Here is a 21,865-nt window from a genome sequence, read left to right on the forward strand (position 1 = left end):
ACCATGGCTTTTTTACCCCACTCTACCCTACTATACAAATGCTGAAAACAATTTTTATAAAAAATTTAAATTTAAAACATTGTGAAGTACACAAGGAATTTTATAAGAGTTTTCGAAAATAATTGAAATTTTGAAAAGAATTTTAATAAAATTTTAGAAAATAATTAAATTTTAGAGAAAAATTTATAAAGATTATTGAAATTTTGACGAGAATTTTTGTAAATTGTTGAACACAAAATAAATTTCTGCGGAGAATCTTATTAATTTTTGAAAATAATTGGATTCTTCAAATGAATTTTATTAAAATGTCTTTTCAAATAATTGAATTCTTTTATAAAATTTTATTGAAATAGTAGGGGAACATAGTCTAGGTCGGCCACCTTTTTGACTTTTGTTTATAACTTTTTTTTAAAAAAGAATTTGGACAATTGAAGTATATGGTTGGAAAGTCCTGTTTAATAGGAACATTTTTTCTGTACAAAGTAAATTGACAGGTTTAAAAATGAAAAAGTTATAAAGATTTAAAAAAAAAAAATTTGTAGTCCAGGTTGGCCATTACAGTCAAGGTCGGCCATGTTTAAAATTCAAAGGGCATTAATCTTTAAAAAATAAAATAACATGTTTGGAGTTACGGAAAATTGATTCTTTATTGTTTACAGTTTGTAACTTAATGAAATAACAAAATAATACAAATAAACAATATAAAAAAATAAATATAAATAAAAAAAATTTTGCACTATAATATTAATAAAATTAAATAAAAATATTAATAAGATGATCAATTATATTATGAGTTATACAGAATTGCAGTTTTTGCAAATGAAGTAGCTCGTCGTCATCTTTGCGCATTTTAAACACATAGTGGCCGACCTTGACAGTAAGTAACATTACCGAATTGTTGTAACCATAAAGAAATACGTTTCGGGATTCGATTTTTTACTTTGTTTTCCTTTCAACCATGAGTCCCACAAATTTTCTGCATACTTGCCTTGACGATTCAATTTGTTTTTTATCTTTTATTAATGGTTTTTCACATTATGCACAAAACTTTTTTTGAGCTTTTTTTGTACCGACGTCACAGAAAACACAATTTTCGATTCTCCGAAAATGTAATTGAACAAAAAGTTAGGTTTTACTAAGACAAGCTTCGACAAGCATGCGCGTAGGTGGCGCTAGTGAACTTGTCCAAAAAATCGCGATGGCCTACCTAGAAAGTAGACCAACCTTGACTACATTCCCCTAGACATTAAAAAGAATTTAATTTTCACAAATTTTTTTCAATTATTAAAATTTCTATGAAGAATTTTATTAAAATTATTTTGAAAAAAAATTTAATTATTACAAAGAATTTAATTAAAATTTTTGAAAATAATTAAATTTTTTGAATCAATTTAATTAAAACTTTATATAGAAAAAAATACTTAAATTGTAATAAATGAATTGTAGCATAAAGGTTTTTAAAATAATTGAATTTCTTTGAGGAATTTTAATCAAATTTTTAAGAATAATTTCATTTCTCGACGAATTCTGTTAAAATTGTATTAAAAATAATTCAAAGTCTGCGATGAGTTTTATTATTTATGAAAATAATGAAATGTTAAATGTTTATTAAAATTTTTTCTAAATAATTAAATTCTTTTAGAAAATTTTATTAAAGTAGTAGATTTGTTAAAAACCATTGAATTAATAGAAGTTTTTGAAAATAATTAAAATTTTGCCATGAATTTTAATACAATTTTTGGAAATAATTGAATTTCTCAGAAGAATTTCATTACTTTTAAAAATAAATGAATTTCTGCAATCATTTGTAATTACTTTAAAATTCAATTTCTATCAGTGTTTTTTATTAAAATTCTTCTATAAATCCATTATTATTAATAATCAATTAAAAATATATATTAAAAAATTTAATTAATTTCAGAAGAGTTGGAATAGGTAATTAAAATTTCTCAAAAATCCACGTTCTTTAAGACAATTTCTAATTAAATTCATTCATAAATGAAATTTTACAAAATTTCAAATTAAAATCTTTTAAAAATCATCTGTACTTATGATAACTGTAAACGCAAATTATTTAAAATTTAATTAATTTTGAAATATTTATTTAAAATTAGATTTCAAGAATAAACTTTCAAAAATAACAATTCTAACCTTTTGGAAATTGCTTGGTATATTTTTAGGGAATTTTTAGAAATATTTTCAGAAAGAAAGACGAACGCATTCTCTCAATTTTGGACAATTACACAATATTTTTAAGTATTTTAAATTAGGGGTCGGTTTTGGGGGTTCGGGCGAGCATTCTAACCTTTTGGAAATTGCTTGGTATATTTTTAGGGAATTTTTAAAATTATTTTCAGAAAGAAAGATGAACGCATTCTCTCGCTTTTGGGCTTTTATATATTATTTTTAAGTATGTTAAATTAGGGGTGGGTTTTGGGGGTCCGAGCGAGCATTCTTACCTTTTGAAAATTGCTTGGTATATTTTTAGGGAATTTTTAAAATTATTTTCAGAAAGAAAGACGAACGCATTCTCTCGCTTTTGCACTTTTATGTATTTTTTTTAAGTATTTTAAATTAGGGGTGGGTTTTGGGGGTTTGAGCGAGCATTCTTACCTTTTGGAAATTGCTTGGTATATTTTTAGGGAATTTTTAAAATTATTTTCAGAAAGAAAGACGAACGCATTCTCTCGCTTTTGCACTTTTATGTATTTTTTTTAAGTATTTTAAATTAGGGGTGGGTTTTGGGGGTTCGAGCGAGCATTCTAACCTTTTGGAAATTGCTTGGTATATTTTTAGGGAATTTTTAGAATTATTTTCAGAAAGAGAGACGAACGCATTCTCTCGCTTTTGGGCTTTTATATATTATTTTTAAGTATGTTAAATTAGGGGTGGGTTTTGGGGGTCCGAGCGAGCATTCTTACCTTTTGAAAATTGCTTGGTATATTTTTAGGGAATTTTTAAAATTATTTTCAGAAAGAAAGACGAACGCATTCTCTCGCTTTTGCACTTTTATGTATTTTTTTAAGTATTTTAAATTAGGGGTGGGTTTTGGGGGTTTGAGCGAGCATTCTTACCTTTTGGAAATTGCTTGGTATATTTTTAGGGAATTTTTAAAATTATTTTCAGAAAGGAAGACGAACGCATTCTCTCGATTTTGGACTTTTATATATTATTTTTAATTGTTTTTAATTAGGGGTGAGTTTTGGGGGTTCGAGCGAGCATTCTAACCTTTTGGAAATTGCTTGGTACATTTTTAGGGAATTTCTAAAAATATTTTGAGATCAAAAGCCGAACGCATTCTCTCGCTTTTGGGCTTTTATATATTATTTTTAATTGTTTTTAATTAGGGGTGGGTTTTGGGGGTCCGAGCGAGCATTCTTACCTTTTGGAAATTGCTTGGTATATTTTTAGGGAATTTTTAAAATTATTTTCAGAAAGAAAGACGAACGCATTCTCTCGCTTTTGGGCTTTTATATATTATTTTTAAGTATGTTAAATTAGGGGTGGGTTTTGGGGGTCCGAGCGAGCATTCTTACCTTTTGGAAATTGCTTGGTATATTTTTAGGGAATTTTTAAAATTATTTTCAGAAAGAAAGACGAACGCATTCTCTCGATTTTGGACTTTTATATATTATTTTTAATTGTTTTAAATTAGGGGTGGGTTTTGGGGGTCCGAGCGAGCATTCTAACCTTTTGGAAATTGCTTGGTATATTTTTAGGGAATTTAAAAAAATATTTTCAGAAAGAAAGACGAACGCATTCTCTCGATTTTGGACTTTTATATATTATTTTTAATTGTTTTAAATTAGGGGTGATTTTTGGGGGTTCGAGCGAGCATTCTAACCTTTTGGAAATTGCTTGGTATATTTTTAGGGAATTTTTAAAAATATTTTCATAAAGAAAGACGAACGCATTCTCTCGCTTTTGCACTTTTATGTATTTTTTTAAGTATTTTAAATTAGGGGTGGGTTTTGGGGGTTCGAGCGAGCATTCTTACCTTTTGGAAATTGCTTGGTATATTTTTAGGGAATTTTTAGAATTATTTTCAGAAAGAGAGACGAACGCATTCTCTCGCTTTTGGGCTTTTATATATTATTTTTAAGTATGTTAAATTAGGGGTGGGTTTTGGGGGTCCGAGCGAGCATTCTTACCTTTTGGAAATTGCTTGGTATATTTTTAGGGAATTTTTAAAATTATTTTCAGAAAGAAAGACGAACGCATTCTCTCGCTTTTGGGCTTTTATATATTATTTTTAAGTATGTTAAATTAGGGGTGGGTTTTGGGGGTCCGAGCGAGCATTCTTACCTTTTGGAAATTGCTTGGTATATTTTTAGGGAATTTTTAAAATTATTTTCAGAAAGAAAGACGAACGCATTCGCTCGATTTTGGACTTTTATATATTATTTTTAATTGTTTTAAATTAGGGGTGGGTTTTGGGGGTCCGAGCGAGCATTCTAACCTTTTGGAAATTGCTTGGTATATTTTTAGGGAATTTTAAAAAATATTTTCAGAAAGAAAGACGAACGCATTCTCTCGATTTTGGACTTTTATATATTATTTTTAATTGTTTTAAATTAGGGGTGATTTTTGGGGGTTCGAGCGAGCATTCTAACCTTTTGGAAATTGCTTGGTATATTTTTAGGGAATTTTTAAAAATATTTTCATAAAGAAAGACGAACGCATTCTCTCGCTTTTGCACTTTTATGTATTTTTTTAAGTATTTTAAATTAGGGGTGGGTTTTGGGGGTTCGAGCGAGCATTCTTACCTTTTGGAAATTGCTTGGTATATTTTTAGGGAATTTTAAAAAATATTTTCAGAAAGAAAGACGAACGCATTCTCTCGCTTTTGCACTTTTATGTATTTTTTTTAAGTATTTTAAATTAGGGGTGGGTTTTGGGGGTTCGAGCGAGCATTCTAACCTTTTGGAAATTGCTTGGTATATTTTTAGGGAATTTTTAGAATTATTTTCAGAAAGAGAGACGAACGCATTCTCTCGCTTTTGCACTTTTATGTATTTTTTTTAAGTATTTTAAATTAGGGGTGGGTTTTGGGGGTCCGAGCGAGCATTCTAACCTTTTGGAAATTGCTTGGTATATTTTTAGGGAATTTTTAAAATTATTTTCAGAAAGAAAGACGAACGCATTCTCTCGCTTTTGGGCTTTTATATATTATTTTTAAGTATGTTAAATTAGGGGTGGGTTTTGGGGGTCCGAGCGAGCATTCTAACTTCTTGGAAATTGATTGGTATATTTTTAGAGAATTTTTGGAATTGTTGTTAGAAAAATATCCGAACGCATAGTAGTGATATTGTGCAATTTATTATTATGCATATATGGGTTATTTGATTAAGGGTGGTTTTTCACCCTTAATATTAATATTTTTGGAATTTTTTGATTGATATTTGTTTTATTTACTATTCTAAACAGGATTATTGAGAAAAATTTGTTAAATGAAGAAAAAAAAATTTCGTTCAAATGAACGTTCAAAACTTTAGGGTCCTTATATACGAAGCTTTCACGAGAAACACCTTTTGGATATTATGCTACACTTGATTAAACTGATGAAACTATAGAAAATCAATATAATTCTCTCACGTTTCTTCTGCAATTACTATTTTTAATTGTATTATTATTACTACTATATATTATTTTTTTCCTTTTCTGTTTAGAAATAAAATTTTCGAAAAAATTCCAATCTCAAGTATATATGCGATTTTCAATAAAAAAAAGAGGAATTTTAAACAGCACTTTTCTTAATGAAATTTTTATATACTTTAACTCGAAATATCCTTAAGTTAAGATTAAGGATACAAAGGACGTATGGACTTGACCGAATTTTTTATACTCGCCAAAACCATTGTTCCTACTTCTATAGTTCTTTATTCATAACCACACGACTTGAAAATTGAGAAAACTGAAACTAAGGAAAAGAGAGAGAGTCCCTGCGGGTAGGAAAATATGCATTTTTTAAAATTGTCTACAGACTTTTTCCTGTACAACTTGAAAAGTAAAATTTCAAACAATTAGTTGAATCAATATAACCAGAAAAATTTTAAAACCGAAATAAAACTAAATTTTTTGTTATTAATAAATAAAATAGAGAATAAAAATGATAATTTTTCGTAAAACGAATTCTTGTTGAAAGTACTTTGTCAAAGAAAACTCTTATTGCATAGTTTGAGCTGTGGTAATTTTCTTTGCTGTGGTTTTGTCTCATCTTGCCCTTTATCCAATGAATCCACTATAACTCTCTTCTACCCTCAGATCAATGAAGATAACTCCCGCAACGGACAGAGATTCTGTCTCTCTGACCCTGAGTAATAGGAACTCGTTATCTTCAATGACACCCTTGTCTTCGCTTCCTGCATTTCATCTCAAATTTTGTATCCCCATTTAACTGAATATTTATCAAGTTAGATGGAAAAAGCATTTACAGCAAATTCTTTAATCAACTAGAAATGTCTAGAGGAAGTTCAACTAAATTACAAAACTTCTCTTCACATTTTTTTACATCTAATGTTTCCACTTTCGAAAATTTCTTTTCGAAAATCAAAATTGAAAATTGAAATCTTTTCCAAAAACTATAAATACAACTTCGATGATAAACAGGGAATTCAAGGAAAAGTCAGGGAAAAAAGAATTGGTCAGGGATTTTTATTAAAGTACTAGAAAAAATAAAATTTTCAGGATTCATAATTAGTTTTATATAATTTTTTAATATATATTTAATTAATTATTAAAAATCATGTATTTATAGAAAAATTTAAGTTAAAAACACTAAAAAATTGAATTTTAGAGAAGTTACAAATGTTTGCAAAAATTCAATTCTGTTCAAAAATTTTTAAAAATTCTCGTCAAAATATTTCAATTATCTTTAAAAATAATAGAATTCAAATATTTTCATAAATAATAAAAATTTCACAGAAATTCAACTATTTACAAATTTTTTTTATAAATTTCTTTGCAATAATTCGATTATTTAAATAAATAATAAAATTTTTTACAGAGATTCAAATATTTCCATGAATAATAAAACTCATCATTAGAATTTCGATTATTTTTAACACAATTTTAACCAAATTCCGGAATTTAAGAAACATTCATTTTATTCAATAATTTTTTCATTTTTGTATATTAAATAATTGAATTCTCTTAAAATGTTCTAATAAAAATTGTTTTAAAACTCGTTTAAAAATGAATTTTAGTAAAAATTTGAGATAATAATTGAATATTAAAAGCATTATATATAATGCTTTTAATTGACCCTATAGGGTCAATTATAAAATAATAAAATTATTTACGCGAGAATTCAATTATTTAAAAAGAATTAAATAAAATTCTTACCAATTATTCAATTATTTTCATAAATAATAAAATTCATCGCAGGATTTCAATTATTTTTAATAAAATTTTACAGGAATTGTTGCTTAAAAAATGTAATTATTCTTCAAAATTTAATTACAATTCCTCGAAAAAATCGATTATTTAAAAAACATGTTTTTTAGAATTCTTTGGAAGAATTCAATTATTTACAAAAATATTAGAATTTTCCACAAAAATTCAATTACTTTCAAATATTTTAATAAAATTCTTCGAAAGAAATCAATTATTTTAAATACAGATTAATTAAATTTTTTTTGAAATAATATTCAATTATTCTTTTAAATTTTAATAAAATTCTTCTTTACATAAATAATTCTTCAAAAAAATTCAATTATTAAAGATAAATAACAAAATTATTCTCGAAAATTCAATTATTTTGAGTCATTTTAATAAAATTCTTTTGCAAAATTCAATATTTTTTTATAAATACCAATATTCATCACAAGAATTCAATTATTTTTAAATTAATAAATTTTTTCTTGAAAATTCAATTATTTTAAAAAATTCTAATAAAATCGTTCGCAACTATTTAATTATTTTCATAAATAATAAAATTCATCACAGGATTTCAATTATTTTTGATACAATTTTACAGGAGTTTCTCAAAAATGTATATTCTAACAATTGAATTTCAATTCCTCAAAAAAATCAATTATTTAAAAAAAGGTTTTTTTTAAATTCTTTGGAAGAATTCAATTATTTAGAAAAATGTTTTCTTTTAAATTCTTTGGAAGAATTTAATTATTTATAAAAATATTAGAATTTTTCACAGGAATTCAATTATTTTCAAATATTTTAATAAAATTGTTCGAAAGAAATCAATTATTTTAAGTACAATTTTAATTAAATTTTTTTTTGAAATAATTCAATTATTCTTTTAGATTTTAATAAAATTCTTCCCAAGAATTCAGTTATTTACATAAATAATTCTATTAGAAAGAATTCAATTAATAAAGGTAAATAACAAAATTATTCTCGAAAATTCAATTATTTTTAGGAATTTTAATAAAATTCTTTGCAAAATTCAATTGTTTTCATAAATAACAATATTCATCACAAGAATTCAATTATTAACAATTCTTGGAATTCTTGGAAATTCAATTATTTTAAAAAATTCTGATAAAATCGTTCGCAAGAATTCAATTATTTTCATAAATAATAAAAGGCTATTTTGGAATTCAATTATTTTCAAAAAAATTTAATAAAATTTCCCACAGACATTCAAATATTGGCAAATTTTTTAATAGAATTCTTCGTAAAATTCAATCATCTTTAAAAACTTTTCGCAATGATCAATGATTTTCAATATCTACTATTTTCATAAAATTTCCAAACAGAATTCAATTATTTTAAAAATTTTTCGTAAAAATCTTCGTAAGAATTGAATTCTTTGAAAATTTATAGGTATTTTGCGTTTATATATTGATTGAAACATGCTGACAGCAGATGTTTCCAACAAATTGTATGTACATAATAATATGTGAGGACGCGTGTATCATAATGTCATAATATTGTGGTGTAGATCGTTTCAGAGAGAATTAGTCTCGAGATGCTGCACATAATCGTTTCTCGACTACCTGTATTATAGACACACTACATACTTGAGTCCTTTTATCAAACAACTATAGACTCTCTCATCTATATGAATTAGTAAAATTTTACTAATTGTTAGTAATTTTCAAGAACTTTTCCTATTTTTCATTAGTAAAATATGACTAATTGTTCTTGGTAAAGCTCCACTCTTTTTCAAAAAGAAAAAAAAGAATAAATAATAAAAATTGAAGAAAATTAAAACTCCGAGCACAATGGACCAACAATCATTCCGAGTGAACCAATTAAAAATTCAATTACGTTTGAAAATGATCAACATGTCTGTTTTTATCGTCGCACTACAATCATTTAACGCATATCAATCAATCAAACTATCAATCAAGTAGTCGAAAAAAATAAACTTTCTTACTGCTCGTACGGTTCATAAACAAAAAACAATTATTTTTTTTTAAATTTCAACAAAGAATTTAATTTCTTTTTTTTAGAAAATTGACTACCAAAAAGAATATATAAATTTTAATGAATTTTCATAATTTCCAAATTTATTTTTACCAATATTAAATTAATAAATTAATAAGAATATAAAAATATTAAAGTATAGGATAAACTTAAAAAAGGGACAAAGAAGATTTTTTTCTAGGGAGAAAATATAATAAGACTATTTTCTGTATCGTAGGATTGATAAAATTTAGAAGAAGAGGGGGGAAGAAAAAAATGAGAATTAGATTGGAAAGGGGAGAAAAACTATAATCCCTGATATAAAGGTCATAATTTATCAAAAATAATCTTAAAGTTTGATTTTCTATTTTTAAAATTGCCGATAATGCGATTTTTCTTTATAATAAAAATGAGAAAACTACTTTAAAAATAAACTTTTGAGAAACACTTTTATACCCATGGGTAATTGAAGTTGAAAAGAACGATTTATGTGCGTCAATAATATTCTCTGGAGGATGACTGATGAAGTATATTGTGTTTAAATCTAGTACAATAGTTATTTGTTTGAAAATGAAATTTCCCGCCTACCGTATATCAAACAAAATGAGGAAAAACAAAAACCATGTAGCACCATGTAGTATTCAGTTCTTGTACTCTTGTAAGTTTTTAAACTTTTTTATGTAATCAATATATGGGTAGAATATTAATATTATGATTATAATTTATTATTAACATAATTAAATATTTTTAATAATAATAATAATAATAATATAAAATTATAATAAACATTTGATATTAAAATGAACAGTAAAGACTTGAAAGCTTTTGTCTCTGACGACTGAAATTATACATTTGAATCGTTGATCAACTTGACGAAAGGATTTGAATATGAAATATACGTCAATTTCCTGATGCATCTCAAATGTTGATAATTTCTATATATTCGCATTAGAGACAATAATTTTGTATATTTAATCGTGTAGATATTAATTATTCATTATTGGGGAGGTTTTTTAGAAAATATTTTTCTACTCTCTAAATTTTAATTTAGTAAAAATGTTTATTTTTGCCTTTTTTTAATTTTAACTGAATTAGTGCTAAGAAATAGCATTTTCTACTAATTTATTAGTAAAATTTACTAATTCAGTCAAAATTAAAAAAATGCAGTCATTAATTCAAATTAATAAACATTTTTCCCAATTGGAATCTGGAGAGTATATTTTTTGTAAAATTATTTTAGGGAGAAAAAGATTTATTTTTAATTTGTAAATAATGAAGAATGATTGTAAAAAGTCGTGGAAATTTTGACCCATGGAGTTTAGTGTTAATACATTTTTCTAAAAATTAAATTGGATGGAAGAAAATAATTTTACTTTTAATTATTCAAAGCATAAGAGATGCTAACGTGACTGGAAATATTCAAAGTATGCTAATCAAGTCAATCAATTCTCAAAGTTTTAAACTTCGAAATTGCATTTAAAGTTCATGAGGGACATAAAAATTAATGTAGTTATTTTTACAAGTAATGAACTTTCTATATTCATGGATTTAATTTCTTTACTCTTTAGTTAAAAATTGGGTTACATAAACGAGAAAAATGTGAATTTCTCCAACATCCTCAAGTTGTGTAATTAATATTTTCCATTTTCGAAAATTTTCAACTTCTCTAGTCTTTTCACATACAAGACCCAAAATTTGGTTTTTTTTTTGTACAAAAAGACTTTCTTTAAAATAAATGGAATATTATATTCATCAGGTATGCCACAAAAATTTTATTTTATTTTTCCCTGACTTTTCCCTGACCCTGCAGAATATTTTGATTCACTCCAAAAATTATTAGATACTCAAAAAAATGTTATATTACATTTATTTACAAATTTCTTCAAAAGTAAAAAACATATAATGAATTCCTTTGAGAAATTTTATGAAAACACGTAGAATATTTTGTAAAATTTGTAAACAAAATTGTAAATCAGCAATTTAAAAACAATAGCATTATAATCTCTACCAAATTTTTTATTTTACATAACTAATACTTTAATGTTTACTTTGGGAAATTGATATATCGAATAGAAATTGCAAAAAGCCACATATTGAGCCACATATTGAAATCTTTTGTTTTAAAAAGTCTACAGCATATTTTATAAATTTATATTCTTTACTACTTGCTTGGAAAGCCGAGTAAACATAATTTCTCCTATGGATAAAAGTTTCTAGTTTGTAAAACGTTAAAAACTTTATAAACCCTATTCCTTATTTTTTTTTGAAATATCGCTTATAATTAATAACGTAGAAGACTGCTTACAGACAAAAACGTGTTAAATAATTAATTAACAATAAAATAATCCTCACCCCCTCTGGAAAAATATAAATCTTGCAATAATTTACAATTTCAGAGGACCAATTTTTTTCCCTTTAAAATATCATCTATATTGAATTCTCTAGATGTTTAATACACTTTTCTGATCAAAAAAAAAAACTTGATTAGATTCAATAATAAAGAATATTGAAATTTTTTTTCTTCTTTCCTTTTTAAAAAAATATTTTTTCCTTTCAATCCATAAGTTTTTTTTTCCTTTCATTCCTTAATTTTTTTTCTCCTTTTATTCCTTAATTTTTTTTGTATGCCGTTCGCTATTCTCTTTTTTTTCTTTGCTTTTTTCATTCTTCTATCTCGCGATGCATTAAGAAAAGGTCGATCTTCATTGAAACTTAATAGATTTTCTCGCGTACCAATTTAATTTACATTTCCGGATGAAGATTTTTCGATCTCTTGTATTTCAATCTGATGTTGAATGCAGATCTTCCCGGCTCTGTTTTACTGAAAATTTTAACGTCACCTGCACTTAAATTCTTTTTTTCACTTTTTCTTATTGAATATATTTTTATATATATATTTTTAAATCGAAGCATTTTTTTTCATTTTAAAATACAGTTTATTTTTATCGCACTGTTCTCCTGAATCGAAATATTACTCTTGAATCGAATTGGTATAAATTGTTATTAAATAATAAATAAATAAATAAATGCTATTTATTTATAAAGATTTGAATTTATTAAATTACAATTAGATAATGATAGGTAATTAAATACTTTATATTCGATTATTAAAATATTTAAATAATTGTATTTTAATTGATTTTAATTCGTACTATTAATGTTGGTCGTAGTCGTTAAAGCATTAAAAAGCGTAAATTTGTCGTGCGTTCGAATCCCGTCGAGGGCAAAGGTTTTTTTTTTTGAAAACATAAATGCCAAATATGTACTTTTTTTACTATTTTACTATTTAATTACTTATAAACTTAATAAATATTCAATAGTTTTGTAAAATAGTGTAAAATAGTGTGAAATAGTGTAAAAAGCGTAAAATTCAGTATAAAAATAGTGCGATAAATTTGTCATGACTTTTTACTATTAACGTGAATCAAGTATCCCTCTCATAAAATAAAAAAGAAAGACTCTCTCTTATAATAGTATATTTATGACGTATCGCATTCTTTTCGAAATTGTCTCTGGTCTCGCATGATATAAATCTCTCCGTTGAATCGTGCTAAAACCGTAAAGAACGTTAACCTCGCTCGTTATTAAGCAGAGTGTCAATAAAAGGAAATTCGTTTTCTTAACCGATTCAACGTACGCTTTTTATAGACGAGAGAAAAAGGTTAACAAGAAAAATAATTGAAGTGAAGCTTTAAACGGTTCTTCTAATAAAAAAAAAAAAGAAATAAATCTTAACTTTTCCAGAGATAAACTTTTAATATCTTCATTTCTTAAATGCTACCAATAAAAAAAATCACGCAGATTTAAAACCAAAAAAAGAAAAATTGATTTATCTTATTAAAAATGGAAATAATAAACTATATCACGTTTTCTTCAAGTGTTTTCCAATAATTGAAAAGTCAAAAACGTGAGAGAATCTTATTTCTTTTCTTACAATTTATGTAATATATAGAACAATCGAAAGAATTTTTTTTTCTAAAAAAATAAGTGAAAAATGTTTAACTATAACCTGAATTTTTGAAATTATTTTCCAAATTCCCCAAAATTACACAGTTTCTCTAAGGATATCAAATTGAGACAAAAAAAAGAATCAAAATTGAATGATTCTTTTTTTTGTCTCAATTTGATATCCTTAGAAAAATTCTAATAGTGTTACTTTTGTGCCACCAAAATTATAAATTTAGAACAAATTTAGAATAAAGATAGGTATTTTTAAACAGCTTTTTATTTAGAAACCAAAAACACAAAGAATCGAAAATTTCTATTAAAAAATAACGAATTAAATAATATTTTCTATTGAGTATTTATGAACGTTGGAAAAAATTCGTTACTACAAAATATCTCACTTTAATTTCCAATAAAACCTGAGCAAAAATTTACATCAAGACATTGGCATGCACTCAAACTAAAAATAAATCAGGAAAAACTTTATTTCGGATGAAAAGAAAAGAGATGAGAAAACATTTCATCTGTCCATTTTCACAAACCCTTATTTTATCAACATCATATACGCAGTTAACCACTCGAGCGGCAGCAGTAAAAAGATAGAATCTTGGCTTCAGCATTTACTCATTTTGACAGTATTTTACGATCATTCTTTTATCAAAAATATATACTTTATTCCATATTCACAATATGGATTTTTATTTCACATTTTCGAATAATTTTATGCAAAATTCTAATTTAAATAATTGAATTCCTGAGAAATTTTTTATTATTCATGAAAAGAATTGAATTCTTACGAAAATTTTTACAAAAAATTTTTTAAATAATTGAATTCTGTTTGAAAATTTCATGAAAATAGTAGATATTGAAAATTATTGAATTGTGAAAAGTTATTATTAGTAATTAAATTTTACAAAGAATTATTAAATTATATTGAATTTTTTTTCAAAATAATTGAATTCCTAAAAAGCATTTTATTATTTATATGAAAATAATTGAATTCTTGCAAACGATTTTATTAAAATTTGTTGAAATAATTGAATTTCCAAGAAGAAATTAATTGCTTTTAAAAATAATTTAATTCTTTTGATGAATATATTGTATTTTATGAAAATAATTGAATTTTGCAAAGAATTTTATTAAAATGCCTCAAAATAATTAAATTTTCGAGAATAATTTTGTTATTTATCGAAATAATTGAATTCTTGGGAAGAGTTTTATTAAAATCTAAAAGAATAATTGAATTATTTCAAAAAAAATCTAATAAAATTTAATTTAAAATAATTGATTTCTTTCGGACAATTTTATTAAAATATTTGAAAATAATTAAATTCTTGTGAAAAATTCTAATATTTTTGTAAGTAATTGAATTCTTGTTGTGAATATTGTTATTTATGAAAATAATTGAATAGTTGAAAAGTATTTTATTAAAATTTTCAAAAATAATTGAGTTTCTAAGAAGAATTTTATTTTTTATGAAAGTAATTGAATTATTGCAAAAAATTTTATTAAAAAGTTTATAAAGAATTGAAGTTCTGTGAAATTTTTTTGTTATTTTTGAAAATAATTGAATTCCTGTAGAAAACTTTATTTGTGAAAATAATTGAATTTTTCGATTAATTAATTTAAAATAGGTATTAAAAATAATTGAAAATCTTCGATGAGTTTTATTATTTATGAAAATAATTGAATTCTTGCTTGGAAGTTTATCAAATTCTTTTTAAAAAATTGAATTTCTATGAAAAATGTTATTATTAATGAATAATTGAATTCTTTTGCGAAATTTTATGAAAATACTAGTTATTGAAAATAATTGAATTTCGAATATTGTTTGAAAATAATTGAATCGTTTTAAATAATTTGATTATAATTTTTGAGAATAGTTTTTTAATTTTTAGTATTAGCGAATTTAAAGTAGTGTAAATTGACCATTTAATTTATTTTTGAATCACTATTTTCTCACACTAATTTAAATTTACTGTAAAAATAATAATTAAATACCATCATTTTTATATAACAAACTTTAATTATCAAAAGCGAGGGAAAGTTATTGACAAACGACTAAAAAGAAAAGAAGAAAAAAGCTACAAATTTACCCACTAGAGGAGTTTAAAAATTGAGGAAGGTCAGAATACTTTATTTCATACTTTTGCCAAATATATCGGCAATTTTATGTATTTTTCCCGTCACGTGCCGCCATAATAAGCATTTTCCTATCGATATTTTCTGCTCCAAATCCTTTCCTATATGGACAAAATCGAGAGATAAAAGATATTTCACACATATATATAAAACTCTAGTTTTGACAATGAATATGAGTCCTTTTTATGTAAAATATCTCTATACAATTTATATATATATTTTTATATTACATTTTGTTCAAGAGCAAATATTTGTTTGTTTGCACTTTTTATCGAATATTAAATAATATAATAAATTTCAAAAAGCTTTTTGCACACGTGCACATTAATTGATTTTTATGAATCTATATGACGTCATTTTTATTTTCTTTATTTACGACCTTTTTTTTTTTGCTTAGGGACTATTATTTTATTCATAAATTAAAAATTAATAGAAGTTTTCGACTTATTTTTATTGTTTAATTATTACTATAGTCAATTGTAAATTAAAAAATTCTTGTTTATTTAATTTATTATAAATTTGAAAAAAAAAGTTTTTTTCTGCGTATTTTGAACTCGTTCTCTCTGTGTTATATAAGACTTTGAAGTATTTGCACTATTAAGGTGATTAATATTTGTGTGACTCTAAATGGGAAAAAGAGACTTTCCTTTCAACAAATGATAAAGGAACTTTTTGTTATCTAATAGAGGGTCATTCGTATTAAATGAGTTGCTCTTTTTCACAGGACAAAAAACGCACGGGTGATGAAGGGTCACCCTAAATTTAGGCGACGTCTCAGTCTGCAACCAGCTTCTTTTAAAGACGGTCAAGATAATCCGCCAAACAGAACTCCTAGGTAAGTGTATTTCAAAAAAATAGTTTAAATAATATTTTAATATTATATTTTTATGAAAAATTTATTTTTAATTAACAATTTTTTTGTGTTGGATAATTTTTTAATTCTTCAAATACGGATATCTTGGTCCCTCTCCTTAGCGTTACGTAATTTAAGTACGGCCCCTTAAATTGTAGGCTTAATTTTAAACATTTTGAAAATCAAAATTTGGATTTTCAAAATCAAAATATGTATTTTTTTTTACAAACTCAATCGACATGGTACTTGATTTCTACTAAAATAAGGTCAACGATTTCGAATCTGACATCAAAAATAATGGAAAATAACATTAATAATAAAATTTTAATAAATTAAATTGAGTAAATGTAAGTTAAAGAATTTTTCAACATTTCCTGTTCGGTTTAAGAACTTATTTGATGTCAGATTCGAAGTTGTCAACCTTATTTTAGTAGAAAACGAATACCATGATGGTGGAGTTTATAAAAAGCACCAAATTTTAATTTTGAAAATTTTGATTTTGATTTTGAAAATAAAATTTCGAAAGGTGAAGGTTATAAAAAGTACCAAATTTTGATTTTCAAAATTCAAATTTTCATTATTTCACAGTTTTTCTAAGGATATCAAATTGAGACAAAAAAACGAATCAAAATTGTTGCGAAGCAACGTTTTGATTCGTTTTTTGTCTCAATTTGATATCCTTAGAAAACTGTGAATTAGAAAAGGAATAAAAAAAAATGAGAAAAAAAATTATACAATCAAAAAATTATTTCGCATGTTGCGTAGAGTATTTAACAATTATTATTTATAATAAAAATAATCGTAAAATAATAATAATAATGAAATAATAATGAAATAATAATAAAATTATAATTGGTAATAATATTATAATATTAATAATTATTAAGTAATAATATTTATTATTATATTTAATATTGAAATGTAAAAAAAATAATTTAATTACTTGTTTAATAAAAAATATTTATTAATATAATAAAATTATTAAGGAACTATAATGAAATAAATTAGACAAAAAATGTTATAATACCATTAAATCGCTAATTAATTTTGTTGAATAATCATCGAAAAACAGAGAGAGATTTTTCATTAACAAAGAGAATTTTCAATTATATAAAATCTCGGCACTGCGTCTTATATGAGAAATTAAGTTATTCAAGCAGAAATCTAATATTCTCTCTATAAAGCTTCTTTTCTTTTTTTTTTTTTGCAAAATGTAACCTAGAAACCCGCAGCGACTTTAAGAATTTAAGACTTTGGAAAACTTATCAGAATTTTAAATTTATTTACTAATGTCACTTAAAAATACTTTTGTTTATAATAAAAGTTGAATTATTAATTTTTTTTCCTTTTCTTTTAGTTGCGCATTTTCATTTTCTTTTCATTTCTTTTTTTTCTTTTTACCGCTTGTTAGAAGAAAAAAGATAAAAGAAGAAAAATAAAGCCAAGGGTGTGAAAGGATAAGCCTTTTATTTTTTTGTATATAACACATTCGACCCTTTTCTTAATACTTATAGATTATTTTTAGCGCACTTTAGGGAAGATTTCTCATTATGTGAATCTAATGCAACTTTTTTCTTTTTTGGAGGGGAAAATAATTCAATTTTTTACTGGCTTTTACGTCGCACAAGTTTATGTACTAAATTTTCCCGGTTAATGAGAAATTTAATCAGTTAAAACCTTCATTAAGTAAAAGCATGAAACTTTCTCACAATTCCCATCATTTACTGTTTACTATATACTGTATAATATATTACTATTATTATTATAATATTATATAATTATTGAATTATCAAAAAATTGTAATTCAAATAAATAATAATTTTTTATCTAAAATTCTGTCTTTTTCATTTAATAGATATTTTACTATCAAATTAGTAATTTTCAACAATTATATTAGAAATTTCCACTAAATTAGTAAAATTTAATTACTAAAATTTTTACTATTTAAATGGTGAACGAATCCGCACCACTCTTTAATTAGTAGAAAACTTATAATTTAGATTGTATACATTTTCTACTAAGTATAAAACAATTATAGTCTTTTTCTAATACAACATTTTTCGAATTCTAAAATATAAAAAAAATCATTTAGATTTACGAGAAAGTTTTAAAATTACATATATAAATGAGAATAAATTTCAATAATTACATTCTTTCTTATTCATTTATATGTAAAAGAAAAGAAAAAGTTAAAAATAATTTTTTTGATCCATCCAAAAGAATTACTGATTACCTCTTAAGTTTGAAGAAAGTTTGAACCATTTTATGGATGCAATTTAAAGTGGTTTTTTTACAGAACCGCGCTAATAAAATCTAAGGAGTCAGCTATTTCCTAAAAGCCTCTGCATAATACATATCTCAAATGTCTTTTTAAATTAACTTTACCTTGAATTATTACTCAGAAGAAATATATTTTTAATTTCAGATTCCCACAGAAATGTTTTTCAGAAAACTATTGACATTGAAGATATTTTCAAAAATACATTAGATATTTTCAATTTTTTGACAGTTTTTTTAAAGTCATCTCAAATATATTAGTATAATTAATTTTACAATTATTATTATTGGCAAAAATTTATTTCTTTGCAAAAAAAAAAAGAATCGTAAATATAAAAGAATTAGAATAGAATTTTAAAAATTAGTTTCTTAAATCGACAGGAAAAGTAGAAAAATTTTATTATTATTATTTTTCGATCTTTTTGTTGTCAGATTCGAAATCGTTGACCTTATTTTAGTAGAAAACAAGTACCATGTCGATGAAGTATTGCTTATAAACTGTAGGTTTGCTTTCGAAATGTTATTTTCAAAATCAAAATTTGAATTTTGAAAATCAAAATTTGGTGCTTTTTATAAACTCTATCATCATGGTATTCGTTTTCTACTAAACTAAGGTTGAAGATATCGAATCTGACATCAAATAAGTCATTCACTCAATTTAATTAGTTAACATTTTATTATTAATGTTATTTTCCGTTATTTTTTATTTTAAAAATCAAAATTTGGTGCTTTTTATAAACTCTACCACCATGGTATTCGTTTTCTACTAAAATAAGGTTGACGATTTCGAATCTGACATCAAATAAGTGCTTAAACCGAACAGCAAATGTCGAAAAATTCTTTAACTTACATTTACTCAATTTAATTTGTTAAAATTTTATTATTAATGTTATTTTTCGTTATTTTTTATGTTAGATTCGAAATCGTCGACCTTATTTTAGTAGAAAACAAGTACCATGTCGATGAAGTTTCTAAAAAAATACATATTTTGATTTTGAAAATCCAAATTTTGATTTTCAAAATATTTAAAATTAAGCCTACAGTTTAAGGGGCCGTACTTAAATAACGTAACGCTTTAATGGGAAGGAGGGGGGCCAATATATATGCATATTTGAAGAACTAAAAAATTATCCACCACAAAAAAATTGATAATTAAAAATAAATTTTTCATAAACATATTCAAAATTCTTTTTGTTTTCTTTTGAGTCAAAATTTTGACTGGAAATCAGGGAAAAACAAAAGTAAATTTGTGTGTCAACCCTGGTATTGAATAAAAAAATAGAATATCACATCCCTAGTAGAAATTTGTCATAGTATCTTTAAGGGCACTGGACAGTTCCACTGGAAAATTTCGAGGCACTTTACAGTTAAACTGGCTAAAAACTATAAAGTGATGTCACGCTAATTTCTTCAAGTTATTGTCCAGTCAAATTTTACAGTTTCTGATCATCAGTCCTGTAGAAAAACTATACAAAATAATTCACTTGGAAATGTCAAAACTTTCTTTATATTGACGTTACGTATTAAACACGTACAAATTTGAAAATATAACGTTAAATTTTTTTGTCAACAAATTAAATAAATTAAAATTTTACGAAACTATATTTTTACTGTTGGTGTATCTATTGTTCCGTATAATAAATGATTTATAATAAATTATCTGTAAAATTATTTTTAAATAACTACATAATTAAAAAAAAATATAAAAATTACTGATTCTTGAACACATGTCATTTTTTTACATTAAACAACATTCACTTTTTCCTTTAATTAAGCACAACACTGAAATAAATATTATTATTTTATCACACTACAAACTTATAAGTAAACCCTAATATGAAGAATTAATTCAGTTCAAACGAAAAATATCTAGCGGTTTCGGGGAGCGAACTCGGGTCACACTGGGACGAAATACCTAAACGCACGCTTTACGCATCACGGCCGTTCTAGTCGATGGACGATTCCGGAAAAATAAGAACCATACTCTACCGGCAGGTAAAGCAGTTCCCTTTTTCATCTTTTCTAGCTCAACTGGCGAATTACTGGACAGCTACTGCATAACACTCTAAAGTTGAACTTATTGATTATTACTGTATAGAAGTTCTGTCTGTCCAGTTATTCTCATGGTACTGTCTAGGCGTTCCGTGAAATTATGTTTCAAAGTTTGTCGTGGCGTTAGCGCTACCGTCAGTCCAGCAACTGAACAGTGTTGTGTAGACATTTTCCATAAATACATCAGAGTATACACTGAAAGAAATAATTCGCGGGTGTAACTAGAATTATGTCTATTTTTTCCGTAAGGAATTAGTAATAAATTGTTACTGTCTACTGTCATTAATTATAGACAGTTCTGTTATTCAGATCGGAGAGCTATACATATGTCAACGTCAATTCATCAATGTAAAACATAACCTCACTTTATTGGACCAATTCTAACTTTTTGTATGTAACAGGTTTGTTAAATTAATATTTATACATATAATAAGAGTATATAATCTTGAAAAGAAATTGTCTTCTGAATTTAAAAAATTAGTTATTTTAATTAACTCAATTAATTGAAGCGAATTTTAAAAAATTTTTTTTTTTCTAAAGGAATTTTCATTAAAAATAAATTTTGATTGAAAAGAAATTTTTATTATTAAATCAAAATTTTAATATTAAATAATTTAAAAAATTTGTTATTTAGTTGTCAACAGTAAAATAAAAGAACAAAATTAAAATTATAAAAACTATAAACTGTAAAACCAAAAGATTTATTTTATAGAAAATATTTCGAAAATGTCAATACACAACTGTTTAGTTACTGAAACTGGCGGTAGCGCTAACGCCACGACAAACTTTGGAACATCATTTCTCGGAACGCCTCGACAGTGCCATGAAAATAACTGTACAGGACTTCTATGCAGTAATAACCAAGTTCAACTTTATATTTTCTTTAACAGTGTTATACAGTAGCTGTCTAGTAATTCGCCAGTTAAGCTAGATTAAACTTCCATGACTAAAACTGTACAGTAACTTGAATAAATCTAGTCATGCCACGACAAATTTCTACTAGGGATTTAGTAATGAGACGACAATTTTTTAGTGGAATTTATTTTTCCGGGGATGAAAAGAACCGAGAGAGATATGAAAGTGAAAAGTAAATTATACAGAGGATTTAATTTAAAAATGAATGTTCCTTCCGCATGAAATATTCCCGAGGAATGGTTGTATTTATGGTATGAAGCTAAAATAAAAATCTGTGCGTCGTAAAACTGGAAAAGAGAGCAACAAGTG

The 21,865-nt window shown here is 24.8% G+C and overlaps 2 protein-coding genes across 6 annotated transcripts in view; one reads left to right on the plus strand and one right to left on the minus strand.

Annotated features, from left to right (window-relative positions):
• Positions 1-21,865, minus strand: part of LOC122504234 (carotenoid isomerooxygenase) — a 179,785-nt gene that overhangs the window by 120,063 nt on the left and 37,857 nt on the right. The window lies entirely within an intron of this gene.
• Positions 1-21,865, plus strand: part of LOC122504242 (ras-related protein Rap-1) — a 70,475-nt gene that overhangs the window by 45,316 nt on the left and 3,294 nt on the right. The window contains exon 2 of one of the 3 annotated variants that reach the window (XM_043615231.1): positions 16,184-16,294. In XM_043615231.1, the coding sequence (XP_043471166.1) occupies positions 16,203-16,294 (92 nt within the window). In that variant the 5' untranslated portion in view covers positions 16,184-16,202. Of the gene's footprint in view, positions 1-16,183; positions 16,295-21,438; positions 21,495-21,590; positions 21,729-21,865 lie in introns of those variants that run through there. The other 2 variants (XM_043615232.1, XM_043615230.1) reach the window with 2 other exon arrangements.

Source organism: Leptopilina heterotoma, unplaced genomic scaffold (genome assembly GCF_015476425.1).
Source record: "Leptopilina heterotoma isolate Lh14 unplaced genomic scaffold, ASM1547642v1 Lhet_286, whole genome shotgun sequence".
NCBI lineage: Eukaryota > Metazoa > Arthropoda > Insecta > Hymenoptera > Figitidae > Leptopilina > Leptopilina heterotoma.